Source organism: Helobdella robusta (assembly GCF_000326865.2).
Source record: "Helobdella robusta unplaced genomic scaffold HELROscaffold_52, whole genome shotgun sequence".
NCBI classification, from domain to species: domain Eukaryota; kingdom Metazoa; phylum Annelida; class Clitellata; order Rhynchobdellida; family Glossiphoniidae; genus Helobdella; species Helobdella robusta.
In genome coordinates this window covers 380,167-407,260 of record NW_008705269.1, presented here as the reverse complement: position 1 = coordinate 407,260, position 27,094 = coordinate 380,167, and the positions used below count along the sequence as shown (strand labels likewise).

The 27,094-nt window shown below is 30.8% G+C and overlaps 3 protein-coding genes across 3 annotated transcripts in view; 2 read left to right on the top strand and 1 right to left on the bottom strand.

The window, feature by feature from the left end:
* The window catches only part of HELRODRAFT_86567 (hypothetical protein), a gene marked incomplete at both ends in the record, with an annotated part of 18,844 nt that extends 5,783 nt beyond the window's left edge, over nucleotides 1-13,061 (top strand). The window contains one exon of the mRNA XM_009027935.1: nucleotides 12,834-13,061. Within this exon, the coding sequence (XP_009026183.1) occupies nucleotides 12,834-13,061 (228 nt within the window). The remainder of the gene's footprint in view (nucleotides 1-12,833) is intronic.
* Nucleotides 13,062-16,136: 3,075 nt separating this feature from the next.
* On the top strand, nucleotides 16,137-22,497 carry HELRODRAFT_86479 (hypothetical protein; the record flags this gene model as incomplete). Its single annotated transcript, XM_009027925.1, has 4 exons — nucleotides 16,137-16,344; nucleotides 21,243-21,430; nucleotides 21,488-21,568; nucleotides 22,267-22,497. Coding segments are annotated over 4 exons (708 nt in total), but the record flags the coding sequence as incomplete, so codon positions are not given.
* Nucleotides 22,498-24,975: 2,478 nt separating this feature from the next.
* Nucleotides 24,976-26,715, bottom strand: HELRODRAFT_179099 (hypothetical protein; the record flags this gene model as incomplete). Its single annotated transcript, XM_009027953.1, has 3 exons — nucleotides 24,976-25,238; nucleotides 25,504-25,685; nucleotides 26,663-26,715. The coding sequence occupies 3 exons, from the start codon at nucleotides 26,713-26,715 to the stop codon at nucleotides 24,976-24,978; spliced, it is 498 nt and encodes a 165-aa protein (XP_009026201.1).
* Between the last annotated feature and the right edge of the window lie 379 nt (nucleotides 26,716-27,094).

Sequence of the window (27,094 nt, the reverse complement as noted above, 5' to 3'; positions counted from 1 at the left end):
ATCATTATTATTATTATTATTATTATTATTATTATTATTATTATTATTATTATTATTATTATCATCATCATCATCATCATTACCATTATTATTGTTGTTGTTGTAGTTGTTGTTCTTTTTATTGTTGCTGTTGTTGTTGCTATCGTTGTTTGTATTGTTGTTGTCGTCGTCATCATTGTTATTAAAAGTATTATTATTATTATTATTATTATTATCGATGACGTTAAAATTATTGGCAACAATGTTGACGTTGTTAATTAATCTATGCGTAGGGAGAGTTGCTTTAATTTGTTATTGGTTGTTCAATGTAGGTTTTTGCATTTCTATTAGAATGGCTTCAGCGAGTTTAAGATTTTGATATTGTTGGGTACTATAGATGATGGTTGTGTTGTCATTTAGTATACCTCTGGTGATTGTTGTGTTGTGTTTGTCAAGGAGATGGGTTTTAATGGCACCTTCTCTCTTATGCATCGTCAATCTCCGTGATAAATCCGTGGTAGTCATGCCGATATATGATGATTTTAGACGCATACAATCGTCAACTGGACAGGAAAATTTATATATGACATGGCTACGTTTCAGTTGTGATTCAACACGTGGTGTGCAATTATTTATTAAGATGAGGTTTGATGTTTTAGTGTTTTTATAAAAAATCCTTAGTTTGATTTTATCATTAGGATCTGTAGGAATTATATTATTTTTTATTATATTCTTCATTATCAATTCATCGATTTTATAAGAGGAAGACATGAAATTACGGTAGTACAGTATAATATCCTTCTTTTTGTTGTTATTATTGTCATTATTAGTGTTGTTGTTATGGGTGTCGACATTGTTATTTTCGTTGCTATTATTTTCAGGGTTATTACAGATGCCGTTGATGTTGTTGTTTCTATCATTGTTGTTATTGTTGTTGTTATTGTTATTGAATTTATTGTTAACCTGAATAATGACTTTTTCAATCTGATTTAGGTCGTAGTTATTGTTAACAAGTAATTTAGTGACACGTTTGATTTCCGATTGAGCATGTTCAACTGTTGTCGAGTGTGTAAATGCGCGATTGATGAATGATCTAATTGTGCTGATTTTATAATCTTCAGTGCACTCACTTATTCCATTTAAGCAGATGCCTTTATTGGTATTTTTTATGTAAACAGAAGTTGTAAAATTATGGTTGTCATGTTTAACAAGAACATCAAGGAATGGTAGAGATCTATTGGCTTCGTGTTCTATTGTGAAATTAATTTTTGACTGGTTGAAGATCATTAAGAGTTGTTGAACATAGTCTGGATTGCTATATGAGATAAAAATGTCGTCTACGTAACGTATATAGATATGTGGTTTAAGTTCCGGATGTTTTTTGAAAGTTTCGCTTTCTAAATATCCTACATAAAAATTGGCAAATAGGACACCCAGTGGCGATCCCATGGCTATTCCATCGATCTGTTGATACAATTGGCCTGTAGGACTGAAGGATGGTGCCTGCATTGTACATATTTTTAACATATTTTTTAATAGATTTTTAGGAATTTTTAATGGAGTCATATGTGAGGAATAAACAGTTTTGATGATAATGTCAATAGTTTCTTTGACTGGCACATTGGTGAACAACGATTCAACATCAAGAGAGGCAATGTAGTCAGATGAATTGTTGTTGTTTAAAATTTGGATAAATTCTTTAGATGATTTGACGTTGTAGTCATCACGTATGTACGGAGTAAGAATTTTGTTTAAAAATTTGGCGATTGGATAAGTGACGGTAGGTATCTGACTGATTATGGGTCTTAGAGGATTGTTAGGTTTGTGTGTTTTGACGTTTCCATACAAATAACCAGGTTTGTATTCTCCTATAAGTATTGATAGTTTTTCATCATCAGGTAGTTACTTATTTATTTTTCGAATAATATTATTAAGATCGGTTTTTAATTTAGGGGTGGGGTCAGAATCCATCGCTTGGAATTTTGAAACATCATTGACAAGACTACTTAATTTATCAAGATAGTCTGTTTTATTTAAAATGACGTACATTGAGGATTTATCAGCACGACGAACTATTATATCTTTATTATTTCTAATCTCTTTAGCAGCTACTTTCATGCTGTTTGTTAAAATTTTGCTGTTAAACACACCACGTTGTTTTTTCGATTCGGATTGAAGATGTATAGCAATTGATAGGTTGACAATTATTTTGTGTTTTTGTTGTAACTGTAAAATATTTTCCATTAGTTTATCTACCTCTATCTGTTTGTCAATATTTCGCGGTTTGTTGATGTAGTGGCAATTTAGGCCCAAGTTTAGAAAATCTATTTGTTGTTGAGTTAGATTATGGGTACTAAGGTTGATGAAACGGTTATTATCCTCGTTGTTGCTTGCTTTTAAAAGGTTTATAAGTTTATTGTTGGTACGAAGTTTGACGCGGTGTCGTTGTGAAGTTGCTGTTTGTTGTAACCATGTTTCAATAGGTATTTTATCATCATTGGTTATTTGTAGGTTGTTAAAATTGTGATTCAAATTGTTTAAATTAGTTGTAATATCGTTCACAATATGTCGTTTATTATCTAACTACCGATTAAGATGTAGTAGGCGTTGCTCACGTTCTTGGTCGGTAGTTAAGCTTGATCGGCTGGTCGAGGTTAGTTTGGTAAAATTAGGAAGAAGACCAAGTTCTATACAGTTGTTCAAAAAATCCACCGACGATTCAGCATTAACAAGTTTTATGGTTGATTTTCTAATATTTTGAACTAGTTCTTTACAATTAAGTCTATTCAAAATGTTGAAATCCATTTTATAATCGATTATGATTTTAATTGTTAAAATTAATCAAGCAAGATCCCATTTTTATAATCGTTTATTTTTTATATTATTATTAAAATTATGCATATAGATCTATTTCGACGTAAAGTCATCATCAGTGCAATATATTTTAAATAAATTCTATTAATAGTTAATTAGTTGTATTTTTTAATATATTAAAATAAAATAAAAGTAACGAAATAAAAACGCAAAGGTTCATTGAAATTAGTAAACAAAATATTTGAAATTATACGATTGTTCATGCTACGTGGCCGTTGTCAAGATGGCAACCAACAACATCACAAATTTGAAGCGCGAAATTAATTAGAATATCGTTTCTATTATTATTATTATTATTATTAATTATTATTATTATTTTTATTATTATCATTATTATTATTATTATTATTATTATTGTTATTATTGTTATTATTGTTATTATCGTTATCGTTATCATTATTATTATTATTATTATTATTATCGATGACGTTAAAATTATTGGCAACAATGTTGACGTTGTTAATTAATCTATGCGTAGGGAGAGTTGCTTTAATTTGTTATTGGTTGTTCAATGTAGGTTTTTGCATTTCTATTAGAATGGCTTCAGCGAGTTTAAGATTTTGATATTGTTGGGTACTATAGATGATGGTTGTGTTGTCATTTAGTATACCTCTGGTGATTGTTGTGTTGTGTTTGTCAAGGAGATGGGTTTTAATGGCACCTTCTCTCTTATGCATCGTCAATCTCCGTGATAAATCCGTGGTAGTCATGCCGATATATGATGATTTTAGACGCATACAATCGTCAACTGGACAGGAAAATTTATATATGACATGGCTACGTTTCAGTTGTGATTCAACACGTGGTGTGCAATTATTTATTAAGATGAGGTTTGATGTTTTAGTGTTTTTATAAAAAATCCTTAGTTTGATTTTATCATTAGGATCTGTAGGAATTATATTATTTTTTATTATATTCTTCATTATCAATTCATCGATTTTATAAGAGGAAGACATGAAATTACGGTAGTACAGTATAATATCCTTCTTTTTGTTGTTATTATTGTCATTATTAGTGTTGTTGTTATGGGTGTCGACATTGTTATTTTCGTTGCTATTATTTTCAGGGTTATTACAGATGCCGTTGATGTTGTTGTTTCTATCATTGTTGTTATTGTTGTTGTTATTGTTATTGAATTTATTGTTAACCTGAATAATGACTTTTTCAATCTGATTTAGGTCGTAGTTATTGTTAACAAGTAATTTAGTGACACGTTTGATTTCCGATTGAGCATGTTCAACTGTTGTCGAGTGTGTAAATGCGCGATTGATGAATGATCTAATTGTGCTGATTTTATAATCTTCAGTGCACTCACTTATTCCATTTAAGCAGATGCCTTTATTGGTATTTTTTATGTAAACAGAAGTTGTAAAATTATGGTTGTCATGTTTAACAAGAACATCAAGGAATGGTAGAGATCTATTGGCTTCGTGTTCTATTGTGAAATTAATTTTTGACTGGTTGAAGATCATTAAGAGTTGTTGAACATAGTCTGGATTGCTATATGAGATAAAAATGTCGTCTACGTAACGTATATAGATATGTGGTTTAAGTTCCGGATGTTTTTTGAAAGTTTCGCTTTCTAAATATCCTACATAAAAATTGGCAAATAGGACACCCAGTGGCGATCCCATGGCTATTCCATCGATCTGTTGATACAATTGGCCTGTAGGACTGAAGGATGGTGCCTGCATTGTACATATTTTTAACATATTTTTTAATAGATTTTTAGGAATTTTTAATGGAGTCATATGTGAGGAATAAACAGTTTTGATGATAATGTCAATAGTTTCTTTGACTGGCACATTGGTGAACAACGATTCAACATCAAGAGAGGCAATGTAGTCAGATGAATTGTTGTTGTTTAAAATTTGGATAAATTCTTTAGATGATTTGACGTTGTAGTCATCACGTATGTACGGAGTAAGAATTTTGTTTAAAAATTTGGCGATTGGATAAGTGACGGTAGGTATCTGACTGATTATGGGTCTTAGAGGATTGTTAGGTTTGTGTGTTTTGACGTTTCCATACAAATAACCAGGTTTGTATTCTCCTATAAGTATTGATAGTTTTTCATCATCAGGTAGTTACTTATTTATTTTTCGAATAATATTATTAAGATCGGTTTTTAATTTAGGGGTGGGGTCAGAATCCATCGCTTGGAATTTTGAAACATCATTGACAAGACTACTTAATTTATCAAGATAGTCTGTTTTATTTAAAATGACGTACATTGAGGATTTATCAGCACGACGAACTATTATATCTTTATTATTTCTAATCTCTTTAGCAGCTACTTTCATGCTGTTTGTTAAAATTTTGCTGTTAAACACACCACGTTGTTTTTTCGATTCGGATTGAAGATGTATAGCAATTGATAGGTTGACAATTATTTTGTGTTTTTGTTGTAACTGTAAAATATTTTCCATTAGTTTATCTACCTCTATCTGTTTGTCAATATTTCGCGGTTTGTTGATGTAGTGGCAATTTAGGCCCAAGTTTAGAAAATCTATTTGTTGTTGAGTTAGATTATGGGTACTAAGGTTGATGAAACGGTTATTATCCTCGTTGTTGCTTGCTTTTAAAAGGTTTATAAGTTTATTGTTGGTACGAAGTTTGACGCGGTGTCGTTGTGAAGTTGCTGTTTGTTGTAACCATGTTTCAATAGGTATTTTATCATCATTGGTTATTTGTAGGTTGTTAAAATTGTGATTCAAATTGTTTAAATTAGTTGTAATATCGTTCACAATATGTCGTTTATTATCTAACTACCGATTAAGATGTAGTAGGCGTTGCTCACGTTCTTGGTCGGTAGTTAAGCTTGATCGGCTGGTCGAGGTTAGTTTGGTAAAATTAGGAAGAAGACCAAGTTCTATACAGTTGTTCAAAAAATCCACCGACGATTCAGCATTAACAAGTTTTATGGTTGATTTTCTAATATTTTGAACTAGTTCTTTACAATTAAGTCTATTCAAAATGTTGAAATCCATTTTATAATCCATTATGATTTTAATTGTTAAAATTAATCAAGCAAGATCCCATTTTTATAATCGTTTATTTTTTATATTATTATTAAAATTATGCATATAGATCTATTTCGACGTAAAGTCATCATCAGTGCAATATATTTTAAATAAATTCTATTAATAGTTAATTAGTTGTATTTTTTAATATATTAAAATAAAATAAAAGTAACGAAATAAAAACGCAAAGGTTCATTGAAATTAGTAAACAAAATATATTATATATATATATATATATATATAAATGTCATTAAAATTGGTTGAAGTTTACACCCAATTTTGCAAAATGGGGTGTAACCTTCAACTGAACATATTTATCTGAGAACCTCATGCCAAATTATATATATATATATATATATATTTACAATATTCTTCAAATTCTAGAATTTATAGAATATTGTAAAAATTATGGTCTATTACCAACACACACACACACACACACACACACACACACACACACACACACATACACACACACACACACATATATATATATATATATATATATATATATATATTTACAATATTTTATAAATTCTACCGAATGTTTGGCGTTAATATGTTTGTAGTTCGTTTTTTCAAATTTTTTCACTAAAGTTTTTTGGTGAACGTTTATAAAAGTTTATAAAAATTCAAAATAAACTTATTTTCCGCAAATAAGCTGCTATAAGGCCATATTTCGATTCCGAATGAATCATCATCAGTGCTTTTTGATGTTTATATAGGGAAATATTGACTTTGTCAAAATGAACTTAGATGGAAATTGACTATGTCAAAATGAACTTAGATGGAAATTAGGTGTCAGGTTTCTTTATTGGCTGGTCATCTTCTTTGGTCTCCGTTTCTTTATCGATAGCATCATATTCTTCTTTGTTACTATTTCCAATGCTAGTTTATATATATATATATAAATGCAATTTTTGATAAAAATTACAGCATGTTCGGCGTTGGTTAATTTCCAATTTAACTTTTCGATTTTTTTAACGGTTGATCGTAAATCATTCTGACGTTTCTTGGATAGATAGCGAAAAAGAACTCCAACGTGTAACCAATCTCCAAATTAATAATGGATACAGATTATCACAAGTAAAGAAAATAATTCACCGCAAAGAACAACGATTTAACAATGAAAATACAAGTGACAATAACAACAATATAAAAAACATCAAAATTTATTATAAAAGTAGTATGTTCTCATCATAAAAAACGGATGAAAAAATAATAAAAAAGATAATAAATAACAATGTTAAAGTCATAGATACAAACAGCTCATTAAAATTAAGAATTAATTAAGATATATTCATCAGATTTGGAAGAGGCATTTGCTGATGAGTTTCTTTTGTTTTCCAGAATGTTCGTCGACACAAAATCTGTTACCGAAATGTTAAAGGCCTAAATAGAGAATAAGCTGGTTACAAGTTTTCCAAATATTAATATTGCTTTTCGAATTTATCTGTCAATTTTTGGAACAAGTTGTGAAGGTAAACGATTTTTTTCAAAACTGAAATTCATAAAAATTTATCTGCGGTCAACGATGGGACAAGAACTATTATCTTTTCTTGCACTTCTATCAATCAATCAATTTTCGTTTAGCGTCCAGAGACCCAGTTTCCCGAGGTAGGAAGTTGTTTTCTTTGCCATAAATTTTTGCGCCAAATTAGACGATCAGTTGTTGATACAACAATTCATTTAAATTTAGAGCTTTCATGTCTTGTTCGATTGTTTGTGACCAGGACTTTTTTGGACGACCTTTGGGACGTGTGCCTGGTACTTCAACATCTGCAAGAAAAGTTATGGCACTGTTTCCACTTCGTTTGACATGACCAAACCACCGCAGACGGTATTGCCGGCATTCGTCCTTTATATCATCTAAACCTGCACGAAGCAGAATTTCAGTAGATTTGATGTGGTCTTTCAGACTAATTCGTTGCTTCCATCGGAGCATTTTCATGTCGGTTCGTTGAAGTTGTTGTTCCAGTTTGGTTGTTCTTGGCTATGTTTCTGCACCATATAACAACACCGGATGTATCACAGATTTATAAAGTCTTGATCGTAGTGGTAGTGGGATGTCACACCGCATCAATATAGAGGCAAGGAGATGCCATTTATTCCGGGCTGCACGTATGCGTGCTCGAACGGCAGCTTCAGCTGTTCCAGTACAATCCAGAACAATCTCTAGATATTGAAGAGATATCCTCCGATAAGTTGTTCAAAACTTTCTATAATGTCATTTGGGTGAACAAAAGTTAACGACAAAATCATTCGTATTTTGAGGGCGAATTCCGGATCATTTTCATACTTTTAAGAAAAAGCGCATAATTAATAATTATAATATTAATAATAAAATTATAAAATGCATATTGATAAACATGAGAACAATTAACTTGCTTTTTATACAAAAGATTTCAAATTTTTGAAAAAACGGGATTTATTTGAGATGTGTTGAACCTATGTTGAAGGCCATTTGCTTGAACGTTTCGCCACAGGCATTGACCAAAATGGAAAAAGCATCCTTTTTGTTGTGATTCGGGAAATTCATTATTAAAAGCGTTAATAGTGGCTGTTTCAAATTTAGTTGTAATTGAGGTTGGAGCTAAATTGGGTTACAAATTTATAAGCTGTTGGAATAGCCGATTGTATGTTTCTTCCGTTTTCGATGGCAATAAAACAAAAACAGCAGGAATAACGCGATCGTTGCAGATTCCATGAAGAGTGTTAAATTGATGAAACAAGTGGAGCAAATTTTGAAAGTTCCATCAGCGTACCAATTTTCAGAGTATGAACGAAGCTGCATATTACGCTGAGTTGAAAAAATGAGAATTCGGTTAGGACCATCGTTACTATCAAACATAAGTAATTGACCATCATTGTGTGTAATTTGATAGTCATTAGGGAGGACTAAGTTCATCAAAGAATTTAGATTCGATGGTGCATGATCAGCAAGACGCCTGGTATTTCGAATAGTCTTTTTAAGTGTGGAAATATTTTGCATTTGGCCAGATGCCGCCCGTGAAAGGCCAATAAAAGAATTGGTGATAATTCGTTGAGGAACATCCTGCGTTTCTCTAGCATCATTTTTCATTTGATTCACAGTCTTAATAACTTCGACCCGAGCAGCATTTCCTGCGTGGTTATGTTCACCGACTCTCTCTACAATTTCGTCATTACGAGTATGCAAACGTGCCCGACATACAACATTTTGATATTGATCACATTTCCAGAAAGTTTTTTCTTCCATAGCCGCATCTTTTACGAACAAGTGACCTGAGTCAATTAATTTTCTTTTTCCTTTTTCACTATACACGAATTCAAGTGGCATTTTTTCAAGTTTAAGCAAAAATTAGCAAATCGTGATTCAAAAAACTACTTTCTCATTTCTGACACACTTTACATACAGTATTTTGTTTTTATTTGATAATTCCGCCGCCAATATATATTTCAGGGATGGTACGATTATCGAAAGTTCGTTCCGATTTCGATATAATTTCAATAATCGAAATCGAATTGATATTTTGACATCGAACCATCACTAATATATTTGCAACATCATAAACTTGACTGTTAATAAATATTAAAAAACAATCGTAAACTTTCACAAAAGTAAACTTTCGGTAAATTTGATCAAATATTGCATCAATTATGGCCTCCTTCCAGCCTTTACAAAAATATCTACGGCCAACTGAGGTAACTTAACTCTCGAGCAAGAAAGTCAAAAACGATTTTTGCATCTTTCTCGTGAGTTAGAAGCTAATAATACTCTAGTTAATCAAATAACCTCATAAATAACTGAACAAAATAGACTGTGCAATCGCTGCTCAGCCAACGAACAAACATTAACTAAGCACTAAAAGAATTCATTACATCATTCCAACAATCAATTCCACAATTCCAACAATCAATCAAATTGCAAGTACATAAAAAACTAACATCACTGAGTAAACAAGGCAATAACAACATACTAGAAAAGAAATTTGTCAACTTAAGCCATCACACTCTCACTGAGAAGCAAAAAGAGTTTTTCAACTTGGGAATTAATTATCACTTTATGAAAAAACCGAACAAGATAGAAAAAACTAGAGATAAACAAACTGATATCTCTGATGCTGAATAAAATTGAAAAGTACACATAAATTTTTCCATAGCCATCGAGCTTTAAGCTGAAGCCAAAAAGCATCAAGGAAATTTTCAAAGCAAAGACGGATGAGCTGAGAAGCTGCAGAGCAGCTAAAAGAGAATGAAGACATTGTTGTTCGACGAGCGAACAAGTCCAACCTATTTGTAATGCTGGACAAGAATGAATATTACGCCAAGTTGGGTGAAATCTCAAACCACCGCACAAAATTTAAAAAAAAAATAAAAAAGACCCTAAATCAGAATTAAAATCAACAAAATAATTAGAAAATTAATAACAATAACCCTGAAGACCCTATTTATACACTTACTGGCGAATACTCACCGGGCTATTTATACGAAAACATAAAGCCCCACCAGGAGAATAATTTCCTTCTCCTAAATATTAGTCAGATCCCAACTATCACTTACCCTATCACCAAACAACAACAAAATAATTTTGTTACTATTTTTCAATTTTATGTTTAACCATATTTTATAGGTACGTTACATTATTAAACTATTGTTATCAACATTCAATATATAATTTAATTTCATCTTAATATTATTTTATATCTTCCTAATTTATCTCATTTTAATGATTTTAATATTTTAATATTATTCACAGCTCCGATGATGGCTAAATAGCCGAAACAGCGCTGTCAGCTGACAAATTTCATGGATGATTTAAATAAATACGAATTCAAAAAACTACGTGGTGTTGAAGTGCTTATCAAAAATTTTTTGAACGCATAGTGGGCATACAAATTTAATGAAATATGCATCAACGAAGGCCTCGTTCCAAACTATATATATATATATATATATATATATATATATATTATATATATATAATTATATTAGGGTGGGTCGAATTTTTTTATCTTTCCTGTACATGAACAAAAAGTTGTCTTGGCATCAGTACAGTATGAAAATAATATTTAAAGATTTTTTATGAAACGTTTAGGGGTCCCAACTTTTGATTAAAGTCTCACCTTATTTGGTGTATTTTAACCATTTCCTTGGTACAATCTAAATACGTACCAACTATAAATCATTGACTAAAATGCATTGGCAAATGGCTTAGCACCTAACTACAAGTGCTAAAAAAGAAATGGAGTAAATTTTATAACGTTATTTGCATGTGACGTCACCAACATTAACAACAAACCATGTGCTGGATTTTTTAGAAACAAGCAAAATATCTAATGTATTATTTTGTAATTTTATTTTCTTCTTTGCAATAATAGATCAATAGTAAAATTCAAGTAGGCTAATATAGATGTATACTAGAGTAGGCTATAGTCTAGACTGTAGATAAATCACTTCATTTAACTGGAGGAGAATTTAGGTAGACCATTACAGTGGTTGGTATGCCTTCCACACTGTAACGAGCTGCAATTTAGAAGGTTTTTGGCAGGCGTGGATTTTGCTCGAACTACAGGACCAACCACATCGACAGGTACAATTAGCTCAGCTCTAGAATATGATCCAAATGAATTGCCTGTCGTTAATTATTTGCCAATTACTGGTAAGGTGACTGATTGTGATGAAGCTGTCAAGAAGGATCTTAGCACAGACTAACTGTAGTTTTTGAAAAGCATGTCTAGCAGTACAGCGTGGACGTCAGGCTTCTACAGATATTGATTTCCTCGAGAAGAGTTTACCTGGAAATATAAGTCATGCTCGATGGTTAACGAAAGCCAACAGGATTTTGCGTCTCTACATGTCTAGAGAAGTGGCATCTGAACCTCTCAGAAGAGTAACGCATTTCATTTTGAACTTTTACGGACCCTCTTGGTTCAAAATTAAATCAAATTCTTCTTGCCGAAATGGTGCTAAAAACTTCTTTTACTTAGTTCAGTTGTTTCGGGAACTTGATGCCTTAGATCAGGCTGTGGTTCGTCCTGTTCTCAAAAATAACTGCTACTTTGCGCATGCTGAAAACATTCTCTTAGCTGCAGTTAGTGATAGTGATATGGAAATTCGTCGTTTTTCAGTAGCACAAATAATAAGAGCAAGAGAGAAGCAGACTAATAGTAACATACCGGTTCGCGTCTTTGATAAGAAGGATATAACATTAAATCTGGCTGCGACATCGTTCATTAACATGATTGACTGAGACCAGAGTAATGCTATCTCTTCCGATGCTATCACACCTTTCAAATGATCAACTTACTTACACACATCCAATACTACTGCCCGATGTTCCATGTCATTCACAGGCAGTAGAGAGAACAATTAAAGACGTTAGCGCTGCCAGCTGTAAAGTTTATGGGAGAAAGTCCCGTCATGGCATGGTGTTACAGAGTAAGAAATCCAGATTAGAGATACCAAAAATAGACAGCAAGAAGGATTTTATTAACAGTTAGGTTAAACAATTTTGTATTGTTGCTGTTTAACATTGATTCGTTACAGTTTACATTCTTTTTAATTTGTAATACATTGCAATACATTACACTAACATTGGGTATTTATGTAGTCTTTCTAGTCAGAGTTGGGACCTGTAGACACTGTCCATAAAATAAAAAGTGAGGTTTTTTCAAACGAGTACATCAAAAAGCAACTTTTTAGACATGTACAGGATCTCCAACTTAATATTTTTTACATTTCGACTCACCTTAATATATATATATATATATATATATATATATATATATATATATATATATATATATATTATACTTACCGACTACACCGTTTTAAACAAACGAATATCATTGGCAAAAATTATATATTTAGATAGTTAAGTTTTAAAATCGTTTGGAAATTTTATTAAAGCTCTTGTGTTTTTGGATTATTTTAACTTAAACAAAACTAAATGTTAATTTTATTTTTAAATTTTAGATAACTAATCAGATGTTAATAGCCTGCAAAGTACATTTAACGAATCACGGCCGGGAAAGAGTTTGGGAACAGTCTCGAAAAGAAGTAATTTGTAAGATAGCTGATTGCGTGAATTTAAAAGATGCGTTCAGAGAAGCTTATAAATACACAAAAGATAAAATGGCTCGAGTACCTGGAGGTGATATATATATTTTACCAACATTTGTTAGTGTAAAAAAATGCTTTTAATTTGATTTTTTGCTATTTCTATAAGCATCTTACGTTTGTATGCAATTTGTTTTAAATTTTTTTGAACCAATTTCAACTTATTACACACACGTGCAAGTGACAGTTTTATAAAATTATTCTTCAGTATGATTGAAATTTGTAGTTTGAAGTTGAAGTTTATTATTCTCATGTATGTTTGTAAGAAGCTTTTTGTTGCGTATTTCATTATTGCCCACGATAACACACACACTCAAAATTGATCCAAAATATTTTAATAAAATTGATTAAAAATTATTTAAAACCTTGCTTGCGACAATTTTACAACATGTTTTTTAGCTGGAAATTACTTTAAAATGGTTTTTAAATACATAAAAGTAACAATCATCAAATAATTTTAAAGAGTTCTTTTTGCTTTTTTTACTTTGTTGTATAGGTCATTATTTAGGAATTGATGAAAACTTTTTTTAAATATTTTTTTACATTTAAGACGGGAAAATATATAAACAAGACAAGACTTTTTAAATTTTTTGATTGATTGTGATATTAAAAATGACATTAAGGTGCTACACATTAATTACTTTTATAATGTTTTTGTGGCTTTTTTCATAAAAAGTAAGTCGCCATTCCGCACAAAACTCATTGAACTTCTTCTTTTTGGACCATTTTTTTAAATATATCATTTAAAGGCCCTAATAAATATTAAGTAGAATTGAGCTTTAGAGATTTTTGCATTTAAGCATAGGCCAGTGAATAATGGAAGTAATTTAAAGGGCCATAATCACACATTTAAGTGACTTTTACAATGTGTTACAATGCATTTACTGCGTCACCACAGCTTTTAACGTTATGCTTAGGACAAACCTTACAATTTCATACTTTGTTCTATTCGCGAAATCTAAATATTTTTGAAGACCACAGTTATTTTTCATTTGCATTAAATTTAAAAAAACTAAAAAATCATGCTTTCTATCCAGAAACAAAAAATGTTTTTATTTGTCATTATTTTTATTTTTTTATTTAATGTGAGTCTTAAGTTTTGTATGTTTACTAAAAATTATTTTGATAAGACACATTCAATATCCACTAAATTGATTATTATTTATTTATCCATGACAGGTATCCATTTTGATTTTTCTGAACAATGTATTTTCGGAAAATTTGAAGCCTTTTGTAGAAGATTAGACAAGGTTCATATGTTTTTAAAACTTTAATAATTTTCTATCATTTATTTATGATTTCAAATTATAAAAATTAAAAAATCCTTCTTTCTATTATAATTTAATTGCTTTTAAAACTTATTGTTTTTATATTTAATTAAATTAACTAATTAAATAATGTTTACTGATTCACTTTCGTATTGTCAATGGAAAATTTTATTCCCTGCATTTATTGTTAATATTTGAAGTTTAAGTTTATGTCGCCTTTGACGCTATAGAGCGCTGCACAAATGGCAATATTATTGAGATATGATCTGGTTGGCAGGAAGGAAAATATACAGATTTTGAAACAACGAGTTTGAACAACGAACAAAACGATGAAATGAGTAATCTGCTGGCGAGCAAGGAGCCTGATAAATAACTATTTATCTAAATAATAATATAGATACCGAATTATAATACGATGCATTTTTCCGCATATCAACATATTAATGTTCAGATGCAAAAAATCAAAATAATACTTGAAGATGAAGCAAGAAAGACATAAATAGAATGTTTGAAAATGAATGAAAGAATATGAATGCCAGGTTTTAAACCTAACAAATACCTATGTTAAAATAAATTGCTCACGCCCCGACAACAAAAATTGTATATAGATGTTGAAATAAAAATTTAAAAAATCAATTTTGTCGAAGATTTGAATGCCAAAATTAATCATTATAATAATTTCATGGGAGAATATGGTATAGAAAATAGAAGGGTACCTCAATTTGCAAAATTCAATGAATGTATGTAGCAAACTGAAACCGATTAGTGATAAATCGCTTATCGATTTTTGATATTTTCGATTTGAGTAAAAGTAATGGTTAACTTGTTTTATAATTGTAATACAACTGAAACTTAACAATAAAATTATATTTCAGATACTGTTTGTTTTAAACTCTATGGAAACATATGATATTTTAAAATCTTGCCTAATAGATGGCATTGATCCCATATCGATTAAGTTTCAGAATCTTTTCAATAATATAAAATCGAAACAATATGATGTATTAGAATTAAGGAAACTCGATTTTCATAACGATTTTGATGATTTTAACAAAGTCCTTTCTGATTTAGAGGTAATTTACATATAATTATTTTGAAATTAATTTAAAATGGTTTAATTATTTTTCAATTTTAGCTTTCTCTTTACACTTTTATGAATAATGGCTTATCTAAAATAAAAGCTACACTTCCGGCTCTAAAATATCTTGAAAGATTTCAACAGTTAAACATTCCAAAGCTTGATTGTACTACTAAATTTCAAGTTTTATTTAAACAATACGGAAAAGAAATTGAAGATATCAAGCAGGTAATATTTATCAATCATTATTTAGTAGTATTTTTGTAATTATTAATAGTAAGAAATAAAGGGTTACGCGAAATTCACCTTCATTTGGCAATCAAATGGAAATAATTTTTATTTGCAACTTAAATGAAATTGAAGTAGTTTATTTTGGGTCAGTATTTTATATTTTTTTTCAAAATATCGGGTTATTTATAACTAATTTTCAAAATTACAAAAATAATTAGTTTATCAAATTTTAATTAGTAAGATTAATAAGAGAAACTTTTATATATCGTCAGCTCAAATTTGGAATGTTCTACCCGCAGAACTAAAAAAAATTAAACAATTGTTCACGAAACGTTTAAAAATTTATTTATTTAACAGTCCACTGCAAAACTAGCGTTTCTGAATTTTTTCAGGAATGGTGCCGTACAAAAACAAATTGTCAAGTGCAATTTTTAACATTAGATTGCAATGAGGATTAACGAGTTTTTCAGTGTTTATGAATAGAATTTATAATAAAAATTAAATAATTTCTTTATAAGATGTACTATATTTTAGGTGTACTTAGCAAATTACCTAGATCCTCCTGTTCATAATAACGCCTCACCGGTAGTTGGTAAAATTAGTTGGGCCAGAGTTCTCAGTAAAAAGTTGGAAAATCCTATACATCACTTTATGGCCTACTCGAATGTTATGAATGAGAAAATGGCGCATAAAATTGTTTACAATTACAATATTATGCAACAAGTTTTGGTTGAATTTGAACTGGTATATCACGACGCTTGGGTTAAATCAATTGAATCTTTACATAACGGTGAGTTCAATTCATTCCTGAAATCACGAAATAAATTCAACTTATTTGTTTATTAATTGTAATTTTTACATACATTTGTTGTAATAAAAATCGTTCTTGAAATAAAGAATCCAGAACATCCCCTAGATATTGAAATGATGTGACTTTCTCTACCTTAATGGCTTCAAAAACATTAATGTTTTGAGTTTGTTGTTGTGGACAACATCAGCAAAACCAAAGCAATGAACCACAGCTACTGGATGATGGCCATGTTCAGTTTGTAAAGCTGGTGTAGGTAACAATTCAATCAAGTGTCAGCAGTGTAACCAGTGGTGTCACAAACGTTGTTCAAAAATAATTGGTACTTTATCTAAAGTGTCCAATTTTGTTTGTCCTGCTTGCATCAATCTACAACAACAAATTCAAAATAGCACTGTTTTAGAAGCCATTAAGGTAGAGAAAGTCACATCGTTTCAATATCTAGGAAATGTTCTGGATTGTACTGGAACAGCTGAAGCTGCCGCTCGGGCACGCATACGTGCAGCCTGGAATAAATGGCATCTTCTTGCCTCTATATTGATGCGGCGTGACTACGATCAAGACTTTATAAATCTGTGGTACGTCTGGTGTTGTTATATAGCGCAGAAACATGGCCAATGACAACCAAACGGGAACAACAATTTCCCGAACCAATATGAAAATGCTCCCATAGATGCAACGAATTAGTCTGAAAGACCACATCAAATCTACCGAGATCCTGCGTCGTGCTGGTTTAGATGATATAAAGGACGAATGCCGGCAACACCGTCTGCGGTGGTTTGGTCATGTCAAACGAAGTGTAAACAGTGCCATAACTTTTTTTGCAGATTTTGATGTACCTGGCACACGTCCCAAAGGCTGTCCAAAGAAGTCCTGGTCACAAACAATCGAGCAAGACATGAAAGCTCTAAATTTAAATGAATTGTTGTATCAACAACTGATCGTCTAATTTGGCACAAAAAGTTGATGACAAAGAAAACAACGTCCTACCTTTGGGAACCGGGACTCTGGACGCAAAACGAAGACTGATTGATTGATTGTAGCTTGATCTCATCTTTTTCAAGAACCATCTCATTTTTGTCATTTTTGGTACATGAAGCGCCAACTATGTCTTTTTTCGTACGCTTTGCTTGCTTTGCTATACGATACAGAGATTTCATTTGTTCACCTTTGTTTTTAGTGAGCCACTCCCTGCACTGATCTGTCCGAGCTAGTGCAACTTGACCTCTTGCATAGTTGTTCTCACGGTAAATTTTATGGTCATCAACAGACTTTGATTTTTGCCATTGCTTGTATGCAACTTTCTTTTCAGCTATTGCATTTTGTACACCGTCATTCCATCACCAAGTGTCCCGTTCATGCTGACGTTTTGTACCAGTTTTCCCACAAACTGTAGTTGCAGCGTTTATCAAAACGGTTATGTATGTACTCTTATCTGTATTGGCTAGCGATTAGTGGTCTAACTGTGTGGCGACAATCTGTTGAAATTTTTCTTGATAAAATATTGCTTTTCAGCTTCCACGCTTTGATTTTCCGAGGCATTTGTTTAGACTTATGTTGTGACAGTTCGACAACCAGGTCTGTCACAAGAAGTCTATGTTGGGCAACACATGATTCGCCAGGTATAACTTTGACATTTTTGAATAGCCTTCGGTGTTGTTGCTTGACAGCGAAGAAATTAATTTGCGTGGCTGATGGTCCAATTTTGTATGTTAAGAGATATTCCAGCTTCTTTCTAAAATATGTGTTCAGTAAACACTACTCGTGACTTTCAGCAAACTCAAGGATACGGTTGCCATCTTCATTCCGTTCTCCATACCCAAAACCGCCATGTACGTTGTCAAAACCATCTGTTTTCTCTTCAACATAGCCATTGAGATCGCCTCCAATCAGGATTGTTTCAGAGTTTGGTTTTGTTGAGATGGTGTGAGAGAACGCAGCCCAGAAGTCATTTTTCATCTCTTCTGATTCGCCTGTCTGTGGTGCGTAAACAGAAAAAATAATCATTGTTTGCTTTTCTATGCGAAGCTTGATCCACATGAAACGTGAGTTAATCTTTTTAGTATCCAATACTTCTAGGCTAGCGGTTCTTTGACAAAAATTCCATCACCATTTTTGGGCGTCTTTTGACCATTCCAGAATAGTTTATATTTTTCATTGTCTGAGTTGTTAGACACCATTCGATTTCTATCGGGTTTTCTGAGGGCAGCAGATGTCAATTTTTTTACGTTCGAACATTTCTGCGATTTCCATGCTGCGGCCAGTCAGTGATTCAACATTGACCGTTCCATGTCTAAGTACCAAAGAGGGGCAATTCTGAATTTTTCTGCAACATCCCTTCGCTTTTATATACTTCCCAGGGATTTTTAGCATCCCTTGACCACTTAAGGTCCGTTGTTTTTCTGTGTTGGCATTGAATAATTTGGGAAAAATCTTTACATCCGGACACCCATCCTGACGACAACCGTCAGTGATAAACGGTGGGCCTAGCCTTTTGCTCAAAAGCACGCAAGGCAGCTTAGATGCAGTTTTATGTCATGCCTAAGACTATAATATATAAATTATTTTTTAATTCATTCTTAAATCCATTAATTTTTGATGTCTTACAGCGCGCTGTTTTGGCTGATTGCCATCTTCGAAGTAAAAGTGAAATACTATGAATAATGTTAATTGTTAATTAATATGAGTGAAATAAATTAAGATATATAATTTATTAAATTAAAATTGGTAAAATTAATGCTGAAAATTAAACATAATGATCAATGAAACTGATGTAAAACAAATTAGAAATTATTGTCATAACATATCTGTTAAACGTAGTTAACACAATAAATGACTGAATAAATATCAAACATTAATAAATAAAGTTGGTTGCATATTAAAATGGTGTTTAATAAATACAGTAATAAATAATATATATATATAAATATATCAACATAAATTTTTTAAATATATAAAAAAAGTTTAAACATCAAAGCCCTCAAACCAAAAAATCCACTAAAACCTATTATTTTTCAATGCCTCACACCCACCTATCAACTAGCAAAAACACTCAATGGTCTTTTGGGCTCTTTTGTCCCCAAGACATTTTCCATAAAAACCGAGCTTCCTCGTATCAAACAATTCTTAGTTAATAACAATTACTTTAAAAAATTAATAGGCACCATTACAAAAAAATTAATAGGCACCTCGACAAAATCAACAGTGATGGGACATTTCTTAACAATTGTATTTACAACAGTGTCAACCCTAATTTTATAATTATATATATATAATAACAAAAAAAGTGTGATAATCATACTAATTTTATATAATTAGTTAAATACTTTTAAAAAACAAACTGCGGAAACATTGTGATTAAGACAGTCACTAACCATGCAAACACTTTTGACAGACAAGTTTTCATCATCTCAGTAATAAAGAACGATTGGGTGAAGAGTAACTTACATGTTCCTCCAATGTCAACTCTGGATTGCATCTTGTATTATCACTGAATAATTTTTAGCGAAATTTATCAAAGGAATGCACTCTGAATTTTTCAAATTTTCATTTGAATCACCAAGATATTTCGATTATTCTTTGCTTATGTAATAATGCCACGACAATTCACTAAGTTTTTGTAAAAATCTTTTAATGAAACTGCCAACGGAAATCAATAAACTACAATTATTATCATGGAACCATTGATAAAATTTGATTATGTTTTCAAATGAAATTTCAGCTTCTTTAAATAATGTTCTTAGTTTTGACACTCATTTTTCCAGGGCATTTTTCACACCTGTGTAACATACATTCTAATATTGCACGCTAATTATTCCAGCAAAGATTCAAAAGCTCATTTTTTTGGAGTTTGTTATTTTGATGATATTCACAGATACACACCCGATGTGCTTCAGACGAGGAAAAAGTTATACACCATGATGGACGGAGTTTGAAAAAGTTGAAAAACTAAATTTTTAGTTTAACGAATTCAAAATAAATTTTTTTGATATATGCAAGTTAAATTTTATTTTAATGGTACACTTTTGCTGACCTTCTGTAACAGTGCCGAAATCTTTCTTTTCAGGGCAACAGACTTACCTTGTTGATTGTAGAAATAAGTTACAGTTTGTTTTGTGTGCTCGTCAATAGTTTTTACTTTTTTTATGTGGTAGTGATGAAATGCCTGATTTTTTTCCAAATTTCTATTTTTAATAACAAGATGTTTGGAACATGAAAAAATGAAGCCGTTTTTAACAGGGTCCATGATGTTAGAACCAAAATTAAAATTTATTGTCTTTGACGATAGTCGCTTGAAAAAAATTGTACTTTTAATTATTTCATAATATTTTTGAATCCATCACAATGTTTACAATTCAAAACTTTTTTGGTGTTTAAAAAATATTTTTATCCTTTTTAATCAGCCTGGCTGATTTTTTGCGTAACATCTTCTACAGCATTGCAAACTTTTTTCTTCACGTACGATCTTTTTTGTTTCAGTTTATTTTTCTTATTTTATAAAACGAACAGCCGACAGCAAGAAATATTTGATTCAAAGACTCGCCGGTTGCATCATTTTTAAATAAAGAAGACGAGGATGGCGGTACGGGTGGTGGTTGGGAAGTTGAATTTGATGGAGATAGTTTGCCTATTTTTATTCGACAAAAATGCAAACCATGTTTTCAATGTTGTTTGAATGGATCTCAATATAGACGAACGCCTAAATATCAAAAAATTCATAGAATAATTGTATTATATTAAGTAATAATTATAAATATTCATTAAAAAACATAAAATCATTTATACTTACAAATTTTTCTCATTTTAAATTAAAAAGAGATAAAAGAGTTTTGCTTAAAAAATTCCTAAATCGTTTAACCCATGCACATTTTTAATTTTAGCTCTTCAAGTTTCTCCATTAGCTAAAGATGAAGATTCTGAAAAAATGCACATTAACTTAGATCCAGTCGTGTTGCAAGTGTTTGAAGAGGCCAACAGTATGATCAAATTAAATCTTCCCGTACCTTACAAAGCCAAATTACTTTTGTTTTCTGAACATGAAGTTAAAAGACATAAATATTTATTACAAGTAATTTTAGAAATGGTTTTAGAATGTTCACAATTGACATGTTTCAATTTTATTAAGGTAATTTTGAATCGAAGTAAATCAATAAGAAAAAAACCTCCAGAAGCTTTTAATGATCTCTTTGTTACTAGTTTCAACAGAGTTGGTGGTTTATTTATAAAAATGTATAGTTATTTATAATTTACATAAAATGCGTTTACTATTTCGACTTGATATATTAGATTAATTATGTAAATAATTATTTTATTATTTTTATTATTATTTAATATTTTATAATTATTTATTATTTATTATTATTATTTTTTACGTCCTACCTCGGGAAACCGGGACTCTGGACGCAAAACGAAGATTGATTGAATGATTTTATTATTTGTTTTTTTTTGTAACGGTTTTTTGGTAACACATGAGTTTTATCAGTTTCTGTTATAATTCTTTTCTTGTTAAAAATTCATTTATTCGTGTAGTTTTTGCATTACATAGGTACATTAACGTTTACTTTGAGAATAGCTAATTTTGTATAACTTACATATAACGCAGTTCTTTAAAATAATTGCTTAATAAATTTATTATACATGATTTGCAATACCTATGGATACGAATTTTTCATAAGATTCTAAAATTTTATCCTTATTTTTCTATATATATATATATATTAAAAATATATATGTATTATTATGATACACACTTTAAACTAATTTTTCATATGTTATGTATATTATACTCTGAGAATTGTTTAGGAATGATTTGAATGAATAAATAAATATATAAATAAATAAATATATATATTTAATATACAATATATATATATATATATATATATATATATATTATAAATACAGGTTACATATACCTTAGGCTACGGAGTTCGCTCATTAACATGGACTTCAGCGGGGTTGTCGGGTTATTGCAAATGGATGATAAATGAGTTGGATGATTTAGAGCTTTTCATTGATAAAATTGTCATTCTTAAAGAGAGACGTATTGACAATGTTCTTGACAACATAGCTACAAGTTTATTATTTGATATCGATATTGTTCAGGCAAATAGTTACTTTTTAAAAATGTTTTAGCACATGATAAACGTTGTATTTTCATATCAGGGATGGACTTTATCGCAATACATGGAAGAGATGGAACGACAGACAAAGTTAAAAGCTGCTAAATTATCTCTTGCTAGTATGAATGTTCAACAAACAATATCTAATATTACTAATCAAATTGTTGAAAGAGCGCTTAATATGATATATAAATGTTTACAAGTGGAAGAAGATAAAGAGAGAATGAAATTAGAAAGTATTGCATACCTTTTTTTCTGCAACTTTTTTTTCGAAATTTTTGTCGTAATTTTAGAAAGTTATTGTTTTCTTAATTAGACTTTGTTATCAAATGGGAAAATTTTAAATAAGCTTAAAAACGATGAAACTAATTTTAAAAAATGAAACAAGATCTAATAAAAATTATATATATATATATATATATATATATATATATATATATATATATATATATATATATATGGTATAATTGGGGTCTCGTGGCCGAGTGGTTAGCGTGTCCATCTACCGCTCCCACGACCCTATTCGAATCCTGCAGTTTCTACAGGTTCATCCGGGTAGCCGACCCCCGGCTAACCCAGCCGTCCATCCTGTCGAGGTCGGTAAATGGGTAGACGACGTAAGTTGTCGCATGTTGGCCGGCGAGATGGCTCAGTGGTTCGAATACTCGCTGAGTCGAACATCTCAACGGCTATCATATACTCAGCGTATATGCGCGTGCATATAAAATACATGTGTACGTTGTGTGAAAAGGATTAACATACTTTGTGGCGAAGATGGCTGCTTCAAATCAATAGATGAAGAAAAAAAAGAACATAATAAAAAATATACAGATAATATATCTGTAACATTGTAAGTGGTTCTGCGTATGTCAGAGCTGCAATAATAAATACTAAAAAAAATGATAATAACATTTTTCAGTTTTAGACTAAATATTAATAATTCTTAGCTTTGAATGTATAAGTTCTTTATAAAAAAAACTGGGGATAGATTATTATCAAATTTTAATTTTATCCATAGTATATGTAGAAATGACATGTGGCTGAAGAGACTAAAAGGAATTCAGTTATAAGAATAATTAAAAACTTATCAAAAATTTTATTGTAAGGTTTATAAACAAGCAAACTTGAAAACAATCAAGTGTAATTAGTGAAAACGTGGTAACACTGTACCAAATTATCTGATTTTTTCAAATTTGACTGTAACCCGTTTCAGCCAGATTTACAGAATAGAACCGAAGCTAAATTTGTGCATCTGTTACATTTTATGCTATAACTTGTGACTATGGCTTTATTAGCTTGCTTATACTAGTCATACCCACCTTAAACTTAGCAATAATATTTCCCTATCTAAAACTTATTAAGTAAATAAATTAATTATTTTTAGTCTATTACAGTTTGGCTTAAAATCTCTTTCTAGATTTCTTTAAATATTGTTACATAAAATTTTTTATTTGTTTTGATTTATTCCAGAGCTATGGCATATGCAAAACTGCTTGCATATAATTCTATATTTAGAGTTTAACATTTGTGTCACAAAAACTGTACTATCTACACCATACGACATACACACGTTTGTTGTATGCACGGCACACGCAAGCACCGCGTCATATACGAATGGCGTATGATAGTCTGAGTTTCGGATAGACAGCATTCAAACCATACTATTACGTAATAATATTGCAAGAATTAGCACTTCTATTGGCTGAGCTAACGCATAAAACTTCGTTATATTACTTTCTTATCAATAATTGAACAAATTAACTTATGCTCAATAAATGAATTGATAACTCTATCGATTTCTGTTAATATGAAATACATATAATAGTTACAGTATATATATGAAAACAAATGTACATTATAACGTACGTATATAAAAAAGCCTGATTTGAACATTTGTGGTTATACATTGTAACATATTTCGAAAAACAATTTTCTTAACCACAGCTTGATGTCTTCTTTACTAACGTTTGATATAATTTAAAAGTAGTTAAGATATAATGAGGATAATCGTATCAATCAGATGATTGTAATCGTAATTTTTTCGCTTGACATTATGCTCATTGATTAATATGTTGTTTTGTCTTTAACCATCCTTGATTCAAGATAGGCTGCATCATGAACATATTTTCTCCAGTTAACTCCGTCCTGCGTCTTCCTCAGCAACTCTTCCGATTCTTTATGTCATCGATCAATCTTCTTTTTGCATTCCTCTTTGCTTTGATCCGGACAGCGTTCCTTATGTTATATTTTTTTCCATGCATTGGTGTTTCTTGAAGATGTGACCAAATGTAGCTTAATTTTCTCTTTTCAAAAATTTTGACAACAGTAATTTTCGTTGTACTCCAGTTTTAGAAACCATTCAATTGTTTTTCTGCCTTTCCATGATACCCCCCTCAGTTATGTTTTTAAAACCTTTTATTACAAATGCTTCAATTTTTCTTTCATTTTCTTTTTTCAATATTCAACCTTCCGAACCATAAATTGCTACTGGTCATACCAACGTGTGTAGCATGCAAACCCCTTGTGCTTTGCCAATCCTTCCTCTGATATCTTTGGTGCATTTAGCTTTGTCCGTAATGCCCAGCACTGATTTCAACCAAACTCCATTGGTTCTAATTTTCAATTTGATTCCGTTTATGTGAATCACTTTAGTTTTATCATCATTAATTATTAGGCTGTATTTGGTGTGGGCTGTTTCTACTCTGTTGACCAAGTTCTGTAATTCTTTTTTAGTGGTCAAAAGTATTATGTCATCTGCATATTTCAAGTTTGTTATTTTTCATCTTTCTACGTTTATTCTTCCTTCAAAACCAGCCAGAGTTTCTCTCATTACCATTTCCGCCAAGATATTGAATAGGCAAAAAATACACATTTGTCTTGACCGGGGACTATTTTGAAGTTACTACTTCTACCTTTTTTTAAATTTTTAAAAACACTAATTGTGTCCAATCCACTGGCCACTTTTTTGTGCTCCACACCTCTAAACACATCCTGTGTATCTTATTAAGTACCGTCTTACCTCCAGCTTTGAATAATTCTGCAGACACATCGTCCGAATCTGCGGCTTTACGCCATGCCACGCCCGAGCCAATTTCAGACTTCAGTGATGGAGGCTCGTTATAAATTGGATAGTCTACTAACTTTTCATTAATCTTTGCTGTCGTTTTATCTGAGTACAGCTCTTCGCAGTATTCTCTCCATCTTTTTGATATTTGGGTTTTTTCTGTAAAGATTTTGCCTGATTTAGCAATATTCAAAAAGTTTATTAGTATTATTTTTATAAATTTTTTAAGTAAGTATACATTAAAATATACTTACTTTTAATACATTCTCACAAATAAATGTACATGTACGCACATGCGTAGAAACAAATAAAGGCAAACAAGTAGAGATAGGCACAAAAGAATATAAATCCAAACTTAGGTGTGACAATTTAAAAAAATAACCGACACAAATCTGAAATGCGGCGCAATTTTTGGGACAGATTTAGAAATATGGCCAAATTTCGACCGGATTCCTTTAAGTAGTGTTGTTCAAAAACATATGCATGACATTAAAAAAAGCTATTATATCTAAATAAAATTGCATCTGCGACTTGTCCATTAGTGATAGTGGTAAATAATAAGTTTTTGTAATTGTGTATTGGTGAGAACAAATTTTTTTTTCAAAATTTAAGTGCTTTGTTTTAAATCAGTAACGATTTATTGTTAACATTACAGACTAATTTTTGGTTACAAATTAGCATGAACAAAAATTTTTATACAAACTTTATAGAAACTTTAACATTCCCATAATTTTTACTACTAATTGTATTTATGTAAATCGTGCCTAACAACAATGTTTAACGCAAATGACGAAGCACATAATTATTGTTCATTTTAAACAAACATTGGCAAAATTTGCTTCAAAATGTAAAATTTTTGTAAAATAATTTGAAAAGTTGCTAAGTTCCAGTGTGTCGTAGTTGGATGAAATTTTTTCAACTGCCGATAAATTTTTTGGTATGCACACGCACGCATCTTTCACGAATGGCTTACGATAGTCTTTGAGTTTCAGACAGATAGCATTCGAATCAGGCCATTGTGTAGTAACAGCTTAAAACATGCCACTTCTACCCAGAGTGTCGGAGAAAAATATACGACTTCAGCTCCTCAAAAAATTTTGAATCCGACTCTGACCCCTCAAAAAAATCCGACTCCGAATCCGGATAAAAATTTTTTAACTTTTGCATTATAATTTCACATTATAAAACTCTAAATAAAAATCACTATAAAAAAAATCACTTAAAATCCGTCAATGTAAATGTTTTTTAGTAAAATTACTTTGTTTTTATGTTTCAAATTTACTGAAAAAGGTAATTTTATTTACATTATTTGCATTAATTTTCAGTGTTATTGCTACACATATTCATCCTTAAAAAATGCAATCAGAAAAAATTTTTAGAAAAAAATAATAAAATTTTTTTTAAATTAATAACATTTTCTAGTATTGGAGTAACTCGGCCCTTCGGCCCGACTCTGGACCGTTAAAAATTTCCGACTTGCCAATAATCAAATAAATTAACTCATGTTCAATACAAATTGAATTAATTATCGATTTTATTTAAATAC